The sequence below is a fragment of the Heptranchias perlo genome, chromosome 32 (genome assembly GCF_035084215.1).
Source record: "Heptranchias perlo isolate sHepPer1 chromosome 32, sHepPer1.hap1, whole genome shotgun sequence".
In the NCBI taxonomy this organism is placed as follows: Eukaryota; Metazoa; Chordata; class Chondrichthyes; order Hexanchiformes; family Hexanchidae; genus Heptranchias; species Heptranchias perlo.
In genome coordinates, this window is record NC_090356.1 from 7,302,818 (window position 1) to 7,319,551 (window position 16,734).

The 16,734-nt window shown below is 43.3% G+C and overlaps 1 protein-coding gene across 2 annotated transcripts in view; it reads right to left on the minus strand.

Moving 5' to 3' along the window:
• Positions 1-494: 494 nt before the first annotated feature.
• Positions 495-16,734, minus strand: part of LOC137300813 (probable G-protein coupled receptor 153) — a 65,003-nt gene continuing 48,763 nt past the window's right edge. For both annotated transcript variants that reach the window (XM_067970071.1, XM_067970072.1), the window contains 3 exons: positions 14,750-14,939; positions 13,754-13,938; positions 495-2,065 (listed from right to left, as the gene is read on the minus strand). In XM_067970071.1, coding sequence (XP_067826172.1) covers positions 1,295-2,065; positions 13,754-13,938; positions 14,750-14,939 — 1,146 coding nt within the window. In that variant the 3' untranslated portion in view covers positions 495-1,294. The remainder of the gene's footprint in view (positions 2,066-13,753; positions 13,939-14,749; positions 14,940-16,734) is intronic.

Here is a 16,734-nt window from a genome sequence, read left to right on the forward strand (position 1 = left end):
TGTTCCTATTGGCCAGAGCACCAGGAGAATCATCTGCTCTTATAATGATAAGGAGATATTTTGTATCTACCTGAACTTTCATTTGGGGGGTCGGGTCGGGGGGGGGGAACTATCATGTCATCCTTCTGGGCTTGACTGGGGTATGTTAATTTTATTGCGAAATCTTGGTATAGGATGGAGGACACCACTAAGGTTGAACAGAGTAGGAGAAAAGATGAGGTAAATGAGGAAGTAGTGGATAGGTGACTCCAAGCTTGGGTTACGGAAACCATGTAGATTGTAGGAAGACTGAGGGAGATGAAAAGCTCCACAGCTTCATTTACAAAGTTCAGCATTCCAACACACTATGATACCCAGTCCCCCTGCGATGCTAAAAAACCTTTTGTCACGTGTACTCATGAAAGCAGTACGGCCATTATGCCTCAAAGTTTGCGGCAGAGAATCGTGATGAATGAGATAAGCCATCTTTCCAATCAATGCAGATCAAGGTCAGGTATCGAAGTTGGTTTTTAATATAAACAACACAGGCCCTGGTTCTGCTCAAGGACAGCAGCCATTGCAAATACTGTTAAGAAAACATTTGTTACTATTAAATTTTAGGACAACTTTACGGGGACCAAGAGAAACCAAAGCCCATTTTCGCAAGGCAACAGAAATGTCGCCGATATATGACACCAACTTTTACAAACGCAAAATACACAGGAAAAGCAATCATAGAAGTGACCTTCTGTTCACCCCTCCCCACAAAAACTGATTTTTATTGTCCTGTATTTGTGAAGAAAATCATCAGCTGTAACAGAATGATACCAACAGAACACACTGAACACCCAAAGTGCATAAAAAGACAAACATGACCTGGAATCACCCTCGGTGGAGAAATCATTTTACAGATTGGATGTTTTAAAAAATATAATCAATCTTAGAAGCATCTTCCCTCCCCCGCCCCCCACCGAAATGGCACCAAACACACTTGGTCCTACAGGAATGCCTGTTAGTAATGTTGCCTCTTAAAAATTACTTTAAAAAAAAATGAAATAGAAAGCAGTATTCAGTAGTATTAATGACATTCAGACATTACTTAATGTCAGGTTTTTTTCCAGACAGTTCCCTCTCTATTCTCTAAACAGAGATTTGTTTTCTTCTACTGTCAAAAGGACATGAAAATATTTGTCCGATTCTTTGGTGCTTGACTCATTTCTTCGTGGGTGAATTATAAAATTCCCGTGGTACAAAACAAACGTAGAAACACCATTTTTTTTTTGTATTTTTTTTTGGGGAGGGTCCACGCTCATTCCTAGGATGCAGATCCAATGGAATCAGAAAGAAAAGTCACATAGCCTGAAGAAGCGGAAGGCGAACTTAAAAAACTGTTTGTGCTTCCTTTGCTTTCCACTTTGGTGAGATTTTCCTGATTGTCCCAAGAGACGCATAGATCTGTCCGATAATTTCTGGAGGCTTCCTCTTTAATACTGGGGTTGGTAATGGTGGCCAGGCCGTGGCGAGCCCGAATGTAGGTCTCTGCGTTCTTTTGAGCTGCGGTAGGGTCCTTAGCAAAGGTATTGGCCAAGTCCTCCTTGGGCCTGGTGACCCCTGTGAAGATACATTCCTTGCCCTCTGACAACCGACGGAGAACGTGAGGCTCCCTCTCAAAATTGGTGAGTGGAAAATGGGAAAATGCGACTGAATAGTGTTCATATTTATCTGGGATGAGGGATATGGAAGATGATCTCAGCGGGGTCTTCATTGGACTAGGGAGCGGTGTTTCATCGATGTAATTTATTATTTCATCTCGGCTGAAACATTTTAAGTCATCGACAAAATATTCCTCCCTGGACAGCTGCTTCAGAGATATGACACTGTCCACAGATTTCCTTCTTTTATGGAAAGACGCACATTCATCGTGGTGGGAAATCAGGCTGCTTCTCCTCCGCTCGTGCCTGGGGGAGCTGTAGTGTGGTACTCCTGTGATGTCCTCTGAAGACCCCCATCTGTGAAGGTATGAAGGTATCTGGTTTGTTGCCCATATATCTGTCTCGTCATGCGAGTAGCGTCTGGTTGGAGGAACCTAAGAGACATAAAAAAGAATATAGCAGTTTGAAGTAATCTTATTGTCCTCGCCCATTTAATGGACATCTTTGGCTAACCCTACCATCTGATTTATAGGCAGTCAACATACAGCCAGCCCTAACTCTACTACCCTCCCCCAACCAATTTGCCGCCATCCGTCAGATAGGCGAAGAAAGTCCCTCCACCCTCTCCCATAAATTCAAGGGTAGCCACACGATAGGCCAAGCTAACCCTGTAACCTTCACCCTCTCCATTTGCAGGTGGCTATCTTGAGATGGCAGTCTGTGGCACAGGGGGTAAGAGGACCATCACATTTATATTACAGCCATGCCACCCAGAGCCAGGGCTACCTCTGGTGCCAGCCTTGTAGTATAAATGCAGCATTAAGCTGGACCAATGTAACACAGAATGTTAGGTGACAGAAATACGAATAATGAAATAACAGCTCTATCTTGACTTCCAAATATGGTCATTGTCATATCATTGTCTCTTTCCCTACATGTAATGCATCTGAGAAAGTCCCTTAGAAAGTATGTATCATGCTGATTACCAGAAGGCGCTACTATGAATATCAACTACAGTGAAATAATGCTCTTGCTCATCGATGCCTATTGTATTTTTCAATACTTAGATCCTATCAGCCTGTACACACAATATGCTCCTTGTATCTGTCAGTGCATTGTATTACAACACATAATGTGAAGCTAGCGAACAGAAATTAACATACCACAGACAGAAAAAAGAATGCTTGACAGAAGCGTAAGCAGACAAAATTGACACCGAGCCAAAGAAGGAGATATTAGAAAGGGTGATAGTAAAGGAGGAGAGAGAGGTAGAGAGTCATGGTAAATGGTTGTTTTTTTTGAGGGAAACTGGAGAGGCTGGAGGGAAGTATACAGTGGTGTTCCCCCAGAGGTTGGTATTAGGACCACTGCTCTTTTTGATATATATTAATGACCTGGACTTGAGTACACAGAGCATAATTTTAAAGTTTGCAGATGTCATGAAACCCGGAAATGTAGTAAACAGTGAGGAGGAAAGTAACAGACTTCAGGAGGACATAGACTAATGAAATGGGCAGACACATGGCCAATGAAATTTAACGTAGAGAAGTGAGGTGATGCATTTTGGCAGGAGGAATGAGGAGAGGCAATATAAACGAAATGGTACAATTTTAAAGCGGGTATGAATTAAATTCATTGGGAGTTCAAAGTACTTTATATGTGTCAAATTTGAATGTTTGCTCATTATTAGGATAAGAGATGATAAGCTTTCAGGACAGCCACTGGAGAATTGATCTATACCGAACGGAAAGGTCCCCGGCTCGAACCCTCGTCTGTACTGAGTTAGCTGATTTCAGCTGTCGGAGCAATACTATTGGCCAAAGTGCCACCAGGGAAGGGAAAATTGATTGGGACTCTTGCCCTGATCACTATCCAGTCACCTCTATTGGAAGTGTGCATGTGTCAGGACCCCACAATATTGGGCCCGATGTGATGCCACTCCACCTTGGTCAATAGCCTGCCGATACTCACCACTAAAGCTAAGCTGTGAATAATGGCCATTTGGGCAGGTTACCAGAGTGCTGCCAGTGCCCCTGGCATTGTTCCCCCACAAGAGACAACGCCTTCAGGAGAAGAGTGGAGGAAGTTAACCAGAAACAAATTCTTCTCATTTTCCCACAAGAAAGTCACATTTTAAAATAGTTTTAAAAATCATAATCTCTGACTGCAAAACAAAGCAAATGAGTTCAACGGGTTACAGGCTAAATCGTTTTCTGGTATCTGAATGATATCAAGCAAAATATTCACAAGGGACTATGTTCTTTTGCCAATTCAGGAATAGCTTTTGGATTGTGTGTGCTATTTATAACATTCTTGTTATATTTGGAGTTCAGCTGTGATTGACTCTATTTACTTTAGATGTTCCAGTTAACCAATTTTCGGATCAATCACAGGGAGGAGGAAAATGTTTAAATTGGATTTTCCTCAAATGGATATTGTCAGCAGAATTTTTTACAGCATTTTTTCTTACCTGAAAATAATTTGATTATTTATGGAACTAAGGATGCTGTGCTTTGAGATGTTCTAATACAATCCTTTTGTGTCATCCATAACTACTTGCATTTATATAACACCTTTAACATAGGGAACCGTGCCAAGGCGCTTTATTAGACAAATATCAACACCAAGCCAAAGACGGAGATATTAGTATGGAGTGACTAAAAGCTCCGTCAAAGAAGTGGGTTTTAAGGAGGAGAGGGAGATGGGAAGATTTAGGGATGGAATTCCAGAGCGCAGGGACTGGGCGGCTGAAGGCACAGCTGCCAATGGTGCGACGAAGGGAGTGGCCAGAGGCCAGAGTTGGAGGAATGCTGAGATCTCGGAGGGTCGTAGGGCTGGAAGAGGTTACAGAGATAGGGAGGGGCGAGGCCATGAAGGGATTTGAATACAAGGATGAGAATTTTAAACTTGTGGTGTTGGAGGACCAGGAGCCAATGTAGGTCTGCGAGCAGAGAGGTAATGAGTGAGTGGGACTTGGTGCGGGATAGGATATGGGCAGCAGAGTGATAGATGAGCTAAAGTTTAGGGAGGGTGGAAGATGGGAGGCCGGCCAGGGGAGCATTGGAATAATCGAGTCTGGAGGTTACAAAAGCATGGATGAGCGTTTCAGCAGCTGATGGGTTGAGGCAGGAGTTGAGATGGGCGATGTTACGCAGGTCGAGGTAGGTGGTCTTTGTGATGGAGAGGATATGGGATCAGAAGCTCAACTCAGGGACAAACAAGTGAAGTCTGAGCACCTTCCCTGTGTAACATGCCTGTTTATTGCTGTGTCTGCAAGAACAATGCAATTCATTACTCAAAACAATGCAGCACAACAAAACTACAGGGCATAATCCTATAGACGTGAGAGAGATAGGCAAACAATAATTAGAGTATACAGCGGGGCGACATTAAAATAAACCAGCTGAGAGAGCTGTCAGAACCAAAGAAAGTCTCCTTTCCTTTACCCTGGTGAAGGTTATTAATTTTTATAGAGTATATATAATTTGAGGAAAAGACTGTTTTTAACAAATGATATGACATTGAGACTAGTGGTTCTTGTAAATAATCTTTGTATGTGTGTTGGGCTATTGTGATAGAATACCAGAATTTGGAGGCATTGATTATCTCATGAACAAAACCACTCAAGAGAAAGCAAGAAGAAGTAATAGATTTCACCTCTTCATTAACACACTAATTGTAGTTGGGGTTGGGAGGAGGAGCCTCAGCGTACCAGATTTAAAGGAGGGTCACCAAAGCAGCCTATATTTTGTCGATCTTCCCGACCCAACCAAATGCTCTTGACTTATTTGCAGTGTTCACATGTACTGTGAGCTGCCTTAGCAGTGTCTTCCTTTCATCCATCAGTCTCTGTGCCTTGGTGAGAGTTTAGTTCAGGTTGGAGACGGGGGCGGTTGTTTGCCAGGGTAGAAGGGTCAAGGGTGGTTTTTTGAGGAGTGAGGCGATGACGACAGATTTGAAAGTGGGGGCAGGGGGAACAGCACCTGGAGTGGGAACCTTTTATAATATCAGCTAGCGCGGGGGCCAGGAAGGGAAGTTGAGTGGTCAGCAGTTTAAAGCTGTGGATCTCCTTGCCTCCTTGAGTCTTCCCTTCCTCTTATAATCTTCAGGCCATTAAAACACAACTTTAACATCACCTATTAGCTACTTCCTAATGTATCCACTTCTTTTCTTTCCTTTTCAATCTTGATGGTATCTTACACTCAGTTTCTCAACACTAAGGAGGAAGGAAAATCCATTTATAGCAACACTCCTGGGTATAGAATCATAGAAAGTTATGGCACAGAAGGAGGCCATTTGGCCCATCGTGTCCATGCCGGCAGAAAAAGAGCTATCCAGCTTAATCCCACTTTCCAGCACTTGGTCTGTAGCCCTGTAGGTTACGGCACTTCAAGTGCACATCCAAGTACTTTTTAAATGAGTTGAGGGTTTCTGCCTCCACCACCCTTTCAGGCAGTGAGTTCCAGGCCCCCACCACCCTCTGGGAGAAAAAAATTCTCCTCAGCTCCCCTATTAAACAATCCATAACAAAATCAGCCTCTTGGGATATGTACCAAAGCATCACTCCTGGGCATTCAACAGTCCACTCACATGGTAGTGGGCTGCTTCTCATCATCTGGCAATCCATTAATGACATAAAGCAGCTAAGGACATCTTAAGGAGAAAAAATTAGGTCAATCTTACATCGAATTAGATTGAGTTACATAAAGTCTACAGCACACAAGCAGGCCATTCGGCCCAACTGATCTATGCCGGCATTTATGCTCCACACGAGCCTCCTCCCTCCATACTCCATCAGTTTATCCTTCTATTCCTTTCTCCCTCATGTGTTTATCTAGCTTCCCTTTAAATGCATCTATGCTATTCGCCTCAACTACTCCTTGTGGTAGCGAGTTCCACATTCTTACCACTCTTTGGGTAAAGAAGTTTCTCCTGAATTGGATTTATTAGTGACTATCTTATATTTATGACCTCTAGTTTTGGTCTTCCCCGCAAGTGGAAACATTTTCTCCACGTCTACCCTACCAAACCCTTTCATTATCTTAAAGACCTCTATCAGGTCACCCCTCAGCCTTCCAAATCTTTTGCTGCAATTCCAATTTTCCATAAAAATAGATAATCCTAGTTGGGAACTGAGTCAAGGATCACCCAGTGGACTTAGCATAGTTCCATGAAACTGTGCCAGAGAACAAGCCCAAGCACAGTGGGAACATTTCAGTGGCCCATTGGGTAAATCATTTTGCTGTCAGTTTTGAAATTCGTGTTTGTTTCAACATCTGGAAAAACAGTTCAAAAACATATTTTTAATCGTCACTAAATTTAAATACAATTGAAGAAGTCAGATCAACCAGAAAATGATTCCAAAATATTATAATCAATATTCCCCCCTCCCCCCCTTTGTTTAGTGATTGATCATGGAGGGGTGTGTGCACGCTCTTGAGCCCCGTATGGCATTGCCCCATGCAGACCTGGAAGGTTCTTCATTTAATCCCTGGTTTTGTGCCGAGGACAAAGAAAAAATGAGCATCACATGAAATAATCACCGTTCTTAGATCACCAAAGTAGTGGGAGTGAGGCCTGTCAGCTCTGATAGGTCATGGATTAAATCTCAGAAGAGCGCTCCCGAATGTGTGCAACTTTTCAATTTCTGCACTGTTTGTTTTGATGATATTTATGAGTGAAACTATTTTTTAACTGAGAAGCCCAGGTGAATGGTCAAGTACGGTCCTCACTAAGGCTGAAAAGAGTAGAAGGAAAGACAAGGTAAATTAAGAAGTGGTTAAGTGTCATCAAAGTTGGGTCTTAAAAGCCCACAGATTATAGGAGGAAGGGAAGATTGAGGGAAGAGTTCCACAGTTTTGAGATTCGGAAGAAAAATTAGTTAGAATAGGAGACTGTGCAGGGAGTCTTGATTTAAAACAGAATGAAGATGTAGGGGTGAGGAATAACATATAAGCTGGTGTATTTGGAGATTAGGAGGGAGGGTCAGAAGAGCCATTACTATGGGGAGGAAGGCTATGATAGAGAAAAGGTTGAAGGCTAGACAGCAATATTCAAATCTTAAAGAGAAATGGGTTTATAGAGAAATAAGGGTTGTTGAGGGGAAAAGAAGTGTTTGGCATGAAGGAGGAAAGCATTGGAGGAGATGTGGAAGTTCCTTTTGACATCAGAGGAGATAGTAAGGCCATGAGGTCAATAGATTAAGAATGATTAAGGGTGTCAGTAAAGCAGCAACATAAAAGCCAGCTCAGGGTGAATGTGAGGGAGGTTCTGTGCAGTGAAGCTGGGGTAGGAATCCCAGATTGATTTAACTTTCTAGTCATCAGAGAGGAAGCTTGTATCTTCTTGTATGAGACTTTTAAAATCGAAGCATTGCTGGACTGGTCACCGAGCACAGGGGTGATGGGGGAATGGGACTTGATGCAAGTTAGCATGCGGGCAGCAGAGTTTTGGATGAGCTCAAGTTTTTGGAGGTCGCAAGGTGGGGAGACTGACAGGAGAGCACTGGAATAGTCAAGTCTAGAGGGAACAAGGGTATGGATGAGGCAGCAGATGAGCTGAGGCGGGGCGGAGACGGGCGATGTTACGGAGGTGGAAGTAGGCAGTCTTGGTGATGGAGAGGATCTGGGGTCGGAAGTTCAGCTCAGGGTCAAATAGGATGCCAATTCCATTTTACTAGAATGTATTTGATTACATGATTTCATGAGATGAAACTACAGTCATAGTATCATAGTAGGTATAGCACAGGAAGAGGCCAGTCAGCCCATCGTGCCTGTGCCGGCTCTTTGAAAGAGCTATCCAATTAGTCCCACTCCCCTGCTCTTTCCCCATAGCCCTGTAAACTTTTTTCCCTTCAAGAACTTATCCAATTCCCTTTTGAAGTTACTGTTGAATCTGCTTCCTCTACCCTGTCGGGCATTGCACTCCAGATCCTCGCTGCGTAAAAAAATGTTTCCTCATGTCGCCTCTGGCTCTTTTGCCGATCACCTTAAATCTGTGCCCTCTGGTTACCAACCCTTCCGCCATTGGTAACAGTTTCTCCTTATTTACTCTATCAAAACTGTTCATGATCTTGACCATCTCTATCAAATCTCCCCTTAACCTTGTCTGCTCTAAGGAGGACAACCCCAGCTTCTCCAGTCTCTCCACTGAAGTCCCTCATCCCTGGCACATTCTAGTAAAATGGAATTGGCATCCTATTTGACCCTGAGCTGAACTTCCGACCCCAGATCCTCTCCATCACCAAGACTGCCTACTTCCACCTCCGTAACATCGCCCGTCTCCGCCCCTGCCTCAGCTCATCTGCTGCCTCATCCATACCCTTGTTCCCTCTAGACTTGACTATTCCAGTGCTCTCCTATCAATCTCCCACCTTGCGACCTCCAAAAACTTGAGCTCATCCAAAACTCTGCTGCCCGCATGCTAACTTGCATCAAGTCCCATTCCCCCATCACCCCTGTGCTCGGTGACCTACATTGGCTGCCAGTCTGGCAATGCTTCGATTTTAAAAGTCTCATACTTATTTTCAATTCCCTCCATGGCCTCTCCCCTCCCTATCTCTGTAACCTCTTCCAGTCCTACAATCCTCAGAGTTCTGCATTACTCCAATTCTAGCCTCTTGTGCATTCCCTATTTTCATCGCTCCACCATTGGCGACCATGCCTTCGGCTGCCTAGGCCCTAAGCTCTGGAATTCTCTCCGTAAACCTCTCTGCCGCTCCACCTCTCTCTCCTCCTTTAAGATGCTCCTTCAAACCTACCTCTTTGACCAAGCTTTTGATCACCTGTCCTAATATCTCCTTATGTGGCTCGGTGTCAAATTTTGGTTGATGACGCGACTGTGAAGCGCCTTGGGACATTTTATTATGTTAAAGGTGCTATATAAATTCAAGTTGTTGTACGTTAGTTTTCATTGGAAACTTTAACACTTAGCCCACAGTGCTTTTGGTCATGCAAATTTAAATTAGAACGTATTGGTAAACTTACTCCAGGAGGTTGAATTTATGGACACCATTTTGAAACCTTCTAGTTTTCAAAATGGTGGATGTGACTAAGGCCTATGAATTTTAACTAATTTGGTGTGATAGACCTTTGAAAATGCCAATAATGGAAGCCCTGAATAACAGCAATGATTTTCATTTGAATTCCTATTGGAAGTATCAATGATTAATAAAATTTACATTTGTTTATACATTTCAATGTTCAAATCCTGCTTCTAGCAAACCGCATTACCTCAACATCACCAGAGAGTGGAGACCACCATCCCCTCTCTCTGGTGCAGATTGGAATCCAAGTCACACAAATGAAATCCTGCTCAGACTGCTAACAGTTGATTCCCAACACTTAAAGGAATTACCAAAAGACGGATTACTCACCTCTAACAGCGATAGTCATTGTTCTTCAAATAAAGGTTAAACTTCAAAACTACAGGGAAGAGGTGCAAGTGGGAAAAATCAATGCCTATCCCTTTAAGACTGTCTGAGGCAGGAACCCTCGAGTCTTCCTTTAATGCTTCTGTACGACTGTCCCTTTGCTGAATCCCAATCAGTTCAGGTATCTTTGCCCAAAAATCTGTGAAAAAATCAATATATCCTACTCCCTCATGCCTTAGATATCCCAATTGTAGGACTGCGAAAAATATTCCTACTTAAATAATTTGATTATATTTTCAGCAGGATTTTATATGTAAGCACAATTATATCACTGTAAAATAGTAAGAAATTAAAAAAAAAAATTTAAAACACAAATCGAACTTGTTTACAAGAGTTTTCTACATAATTGCATATTTAAAAAGGAAAATTTAAAAAAATTCCCCCCCTCCCACAAATATCAACTTTAGTGCCAAACCAGAGCCCTCTCCCACGCCCCACACTGTTGATTTCGAGTACAGGGATTGCCTTTGAACGATTCCACTGCAAACACCAGGGATTTCTGTCCCAGAAAACCACACCACATGCTGGGACTGCAAATCATAACGCAGTTTGCACCTGTTTGTTTGGTGTGGCTCCCTGTAACTGAGATCAATAGAATGGCCTCTCAGAGAGGGAGACCCCCTTGAGAGTCACTAGTTTAGCACAAAAATTGTCATTTAAAAAAAAATGAAGATATATCTGGTAAGAGTATAATTTCCCTCTCTAAAAGGAGGGAGTACTTTGAACAAAAAGTACTCATCTTATATTTGTTATCCCCTTTGAGTCTAAAATCAAGGGGTACATATACACATAAACCTGTAAACATTGCAGCTGAAGAATACCCCATAGATTAGCTCATAAGCGAGCAGAGCAAGATTTATTGTTTATGGAGTCCAACCTTCTGAAGAAGAATAATGACTTCTACACCTAGGGACTAAGGCATCTACCTCTTTCGTCATTAAGTGGTACTTCATACCGTGTGTACTTCTTCACAAGTAATATCTCATGGAGGTGGACTGAATCCATCTGTCTAGAGTCCGAATCACTCTAACCAATTACATGCATTTCTGTGCAGTTGGATCAAGCCAACACTGCTCATATATAATGTGTTGGCTACTCCAAGTGTCTCCCCTGCAGATACATTGGAGGGCTACTTGGTCTAGGGAAGTTTTTTTTTATTAAAATGGACCACAATCCCAAACAGTATCTGCTCAAGGGCCACTCTGCACCAGGGAGTGATGGATCAAGGGTCAGCATCTGCAATTCCCCACCTGGTGAGCTCCTGATTTCCAATATGCCGCTCTGGGAAGTTCCTTCCTCAGGGAGGAAAAGAAAAATACAGGACCAGTAGTTCCATTAATACTAAAGTCCCATAGGTTTTCATAAAGCTCTTTCACTTGCAGAATGATACCGGGGCTAAAAGGGTTAAATTATGAGGACAGGTTGCATAGACTAGGCTTGTATTGCCTTGAGTTTAGATGATTAAGGGGTGATCTAATTGAGGTGACTAGGATGATTAAAGGATTTGATAGGGTGGATAGAGAGAAACTATTTCCTCTGGTGGGGGAGTCCAAGGGGGCATAATTCTAAAATTAGAGCTAGGCCGTTCAGGGGTGATGTCACACAAAAGTAATGACTTCCACAAATAGTAGTGGAAATCTGGAACTCTCTCCCAAAAAGCTGTTGAGGCTGGGGGTCAATTGAAAATTTCAAAACTGAGATTGATAGATTTTTGTTAGGCAAGGGTATTAAGGGTTACGGAACCAAGACGGGTAGATGGAGTTAAGATACAGATCAGCCATGATCTAATTGAATGGCGTTAAAGGCTCAAAGGGCTGAATGGCCTCCTCCTGTTCCTATGTATTGTCTGGTAGCCCTTCTTTCCTTGTTTAGATTCACTGGGCAGCAAGAGAAGGAGCGGAAACAGCAATGAATCTCAGATCTGCTAATATCCCATAGTCCCGAATAGGAGCCCAGGGACACAAGCAGCTGCTGGTCTGCTGAGAACCACAGATGAAGGGCAGCTGAGCCACAGGTAGCCTGCAAGTCCAGGTAGTGGCTACCAAATGAATAGAATGTCCTTGTGTATTTAAGAATTAACAGCAAAGCTAAATTCAGTCAACCAACTGGTTGTGATATCTAAGTCTTGGATCCATAGCTATAACTTATACTATCATTGGCTGAACGTGCCTTTCCCCCCCTGTACGTCTAGGTTTGGTACCACCTTGTTACCAGACGCAGTACAATCTTTACTTTCTATGACTGAATCTGGTATGAAGCCATGGGGTGCAGGGGCGTGCTAACTGAGAGGCTTTGCCTGCTTAATGGTCTTTCCCCACATAGATGTGTGGACCGATAACCTTCACAAGCCTTTTTATTTGCAAGGGAGAGTTTTGGAGTAAACTGGTGTGTAATCTTGAGTATTAGGGGCACACTGGCATTCAGGTCATCAAATAAGGATATTGAATGAGGACCATCTCAGATGTTCTCCCAGTCATCTGGAATGGCTCTATGGCTCCTCGATTGAAACTCTTAAAGGGACAGGCAATTTTCCCGGCTACATATCTTACCTTACCCATTGTACCGTAGCAAAACTGATTAAAGAACTGTATTTACTAGTTTTATGATTGTCTGTGTAACCCCCTCCCTGGTTTCTGCAGCTGACAAAGATGCCACATGATGCATTCATCCACGGAGCCAGCAGGGATGAGACGAGCTTGCTAGAGTTGACTGCCAACAATTAGAAGGGTAGAAAAGGGAATTGCCACACTGAAACTTTGGAAGCAAAAAACAAATTTGAAAAAAAAATAATCTGAGAGAAAAAAATACTCCTGAAGAATGAAAGAAATCTTTGACTAGCATATAATTTGTTTACAATGTGGCACATCATGTTTTTAGTTAACCATTGTTAGATAACATTTCAATGAGTCATAGACAAGTTCAAAGGCCTTAAAGGAGCCATGGACCATGATCCCCTGCTGGGTCAGTTAATAATTGTGCTGCTCACTGTGGAAGTGGATGACATAATCCAATAACATCCCAGGTTCACTCCCTGGTTTGTGCTAAGTTAGCCAATCTCAACTGTGATGGTATTGAGAGTCCTAATAGATTTATGTAAGGAATCTTACAACACCAGGTTATAGTCCAACTGTTTTATTTAATAAAACAGTTGGACTATAACCTGGTGTTGTAAGATTCCTTACATTTGTCAACCCCAGTCCATCACCGGCATCTCCACATCATGGCTAATAGATTTAGGGGGAGAGATAATCAACCAAGATTCCCACTCCAGGGTGACCAATGCTGGAGAGTGCATGTGTGTGGACAGGGTCAGGCTTGACCATGACTTCCACCCCCTCCCAATGCCACACTGTCTAAACTCACACTTGAAGAAGGGTTACTAGGAGGAGGACCGCTACTGCCCATGGAACTGCATCTCAGCATGTGTCAGCACTTCCAGGAAAGGAGGGGAAAAACTGAGGGAGGGGGTGAATAGAAGGAACTAACTGAGGACATCAGGGAACAAGGTCTTAATCTTTCAACCGGTCTCTCAGCTACAGATCGTAGAAAGGTGGATGACCATAGCCAGGGAGCAGAATGAGGAGAACTGAAGGCAAGAGGTTTATTTTGATTCTACAGTGTAGGGTGAGGGTATAAGGCTGAATAATACAAACAGTCATTTAATGTCTGAGGCCCATGTTTAGACAGGTACCTGCAAATACTGCATCTTATCCTCTTGCATCTCTCTCATTGGGTATACCTGTGGAACTCCCCTTTCCAGAGCTGAAAAGTCATATTTGGCAATGCGATCCACTGTCATAATTTCAGTGGTGCAGTTATAGTCGTAGGGCCTTTCATAGAAAGATTCAGAGTGAATTGCTCCATCTTGACTGTTTTCTGCAAAGAAATTAATTTTATGAGTTACTTCTGATTCGAAATTGTGTAAAGCTCCATCTACAACATGTCTGCTCTTAGAAGATAACCTTAATGAAGCTTGAAATTAAATAGCAATTACTGAATAAATGTCGTGTTTTACACTACAAGGGAGCTTACCAGTGCATCACACACGGGAGGGAATTGGCTGACTAAGCAATTAAGAATACAAGGAAATCTTAACACACTGACGCTCTATGGACTAGACTGGGCAAGTGCTGCATGAATGGGGTCATGATCAGTACAGAGGCTATGCACAATGTAGGAACTTTGCCTATACTGAACTATACACAACATGGATCGGGCCATGTGCTGCACGCTATTCAGTGGAGCTGTGCAGGCAGGACGTGCATCACACAGAAGCAACGGCCAGACTGGATCATCAACTGCAGCCTTGCAGGGGGCTGGACCCTACATATGTAGAGGAGCACCACAGATAGGGCCATGCGTCATGTAGAGGCACTGCACACGCACGGAGAAGCTGCACAGACTGGGCCATGTACTAAACTGTGGCACTGCACGAATTGGGTGTACACAATGGCACTGCACTGGTTGGGTGAACACAATGGCACTGCAAGGGTTGGACATACACCACATATGGTCATCACAGGGGCTGGAACAAAGGCTTTATTTAGACAAAATCTATATTACATGGGTGGAGGCTAGGCTGAACATGAATGTGTGGTATAGTATTTTGGGAAGTCAACAAGAAGATAAATCCAAGACATCACTCAATGTTAACCATGTATAGAATTCAATAAAGAAGAAAGATTACCTTCATCCATATCATCATTGGACATAATAGCTACACATTTTTCCCAGACACTTTTCACATCAGCCCTGTAACGGTCACAAGCCCAAAGGAACAATGGCAGGAGAATAGACTGCACTATGGAGCACCATAGGAAACACAGCACCATCCAAGTGTAAGAGGTGTCATACTTGAGGCTTGCGAAACTCACCACCTACAAAAGAGAAAAGAGAAGGTTACTTGAAATGTGCTCTCAGCAATGGATTCCCTTTCAAACACTGATGTTATATCTTCAGCCACACAACGTTTGTTCTTTCTCCCCTCCAATTTTCTCCTGCCCCCCCCCCCCACTTTTTCAGAAGGCACTGTTGGGGTACAGGTCCACAGATATTGGCTTCACTCCTCCACTTCACCCAAGTGGTAACTCTTCACATGCGAGTCTAGGCTGTGATTGTCAACAGGCATTACAGGTCAGCCTGGTCCTGTCCTCACTCTGATATCCACACACAGTAAGAAGGACTGGAGACAACTTAGCAATGGAGATCCCAGTGGAGTCTTCCTATCTCCAAGGTTGAAGCCCAATTGTCGCTTGTCCTCCCAACCCAGATGAGCTAACCCAACACTGACTGGGGATTCCCGGTCTATATGACTCAAATGCACATTAGACTGTGCTGTTAGCCATAAACAGCATAAACTTTATTTATTTAACATAAAGATAGAGATGATATGGTAGAGACAGGTGCGATGGGTAGCACAGTAACAAATGCAAGACTTACAACTGTGATGACACCCAGCTCCTTAACCGGATTCCTTTTGAAGAATTCACACTTATTAATATTCAACTCCTAGTTTCCCACCTCTATGACATGGTGCTCCTTAATCTAAATTAGTGCACAGCAGCACTCTCCTCCAGACCTGATCCTCCCAGTGAATGAGGGCCTCCTCTCTTGAGGGAAGCAATGAGGACTGTAACTTCCACAGAAAACAACTGCATTGGGCAAGGGTGTGAGAAAGTGAGCATGTGCCAAAAACAACCCCTTTCTCCATCAAGGTCTCTTCACAATTCAGTAAAAAAATGCTGAAAGATGGTTTGAAAAACCACAGATTAAGGGGGCTACAATCAGTTTGGTTTCTAATAGTCTTTTTTTAACTCTATTTTTAAGGAGTTTAGTTTTCTCTCCTTTTCCTCTCTTTGATGGGACAGGAGGACAAGCTACTTTATCCTGTAAATCTAGAACACTACTTCCAGGTAATCCATAACAGCAGGACAAAAGGGTACAGGTTCAAACTGGTGAGGGGCAAACTTAGGACTGATATCAGGGTAGAACATCTTCATTGAGAGTAATCAACACTTGGAATGGGTTTCTGGGTCGGGTAGTGGAGGCAAAAATCTTGGAGTCATTCGGGACTCATTTGGATGCCAATGTGGGAACAGTAGATTTTCCTATTTGGACTGACTTGAGAAGGTGGGTTGATTGGCCCTTCTCATCTGTATTTATCTCGGGATCTTGTGCCTCTACTAATGCTGTTTTATAAATGGCCATTAGCAGACCCATTAGATAAGCCTTGGGTGGCTCTCCCTGGCCTGGAATGGCTCTCTGAATTTCTCTCCCTCCCTTAGGGGTAAGCACTCGAATTCTGCTCTGCTCCTCTCCATGCCCAACATGTTTTTTTTTTATTCGTTCATGGGATGTGGGCGTCGCTGGCGAGGCCAGCATTTATTGCCCATCCCTAATTGCCCTTGAGAAGGCAGTGATGAGCCCCCTTCCTGAACCGCTGCAGTCCGTGTGGTTGATGTTGGCAACTCATCAAACTAGTGAATCATGAGCATGAATCCAATCCAGGGCAGAGTATTTGGAGCCGCATGCATTATACCCCACCCCCCTCTCCCCACACTACCAATTTTCTCCCAGCTCCTTATCTTCTTCTAAGCATACTGATTCCTCACTGGGGTATGGTTCCACAGATACGGGGCCAAGTGGTCATCCTTCATTTATGAACCTTGACAG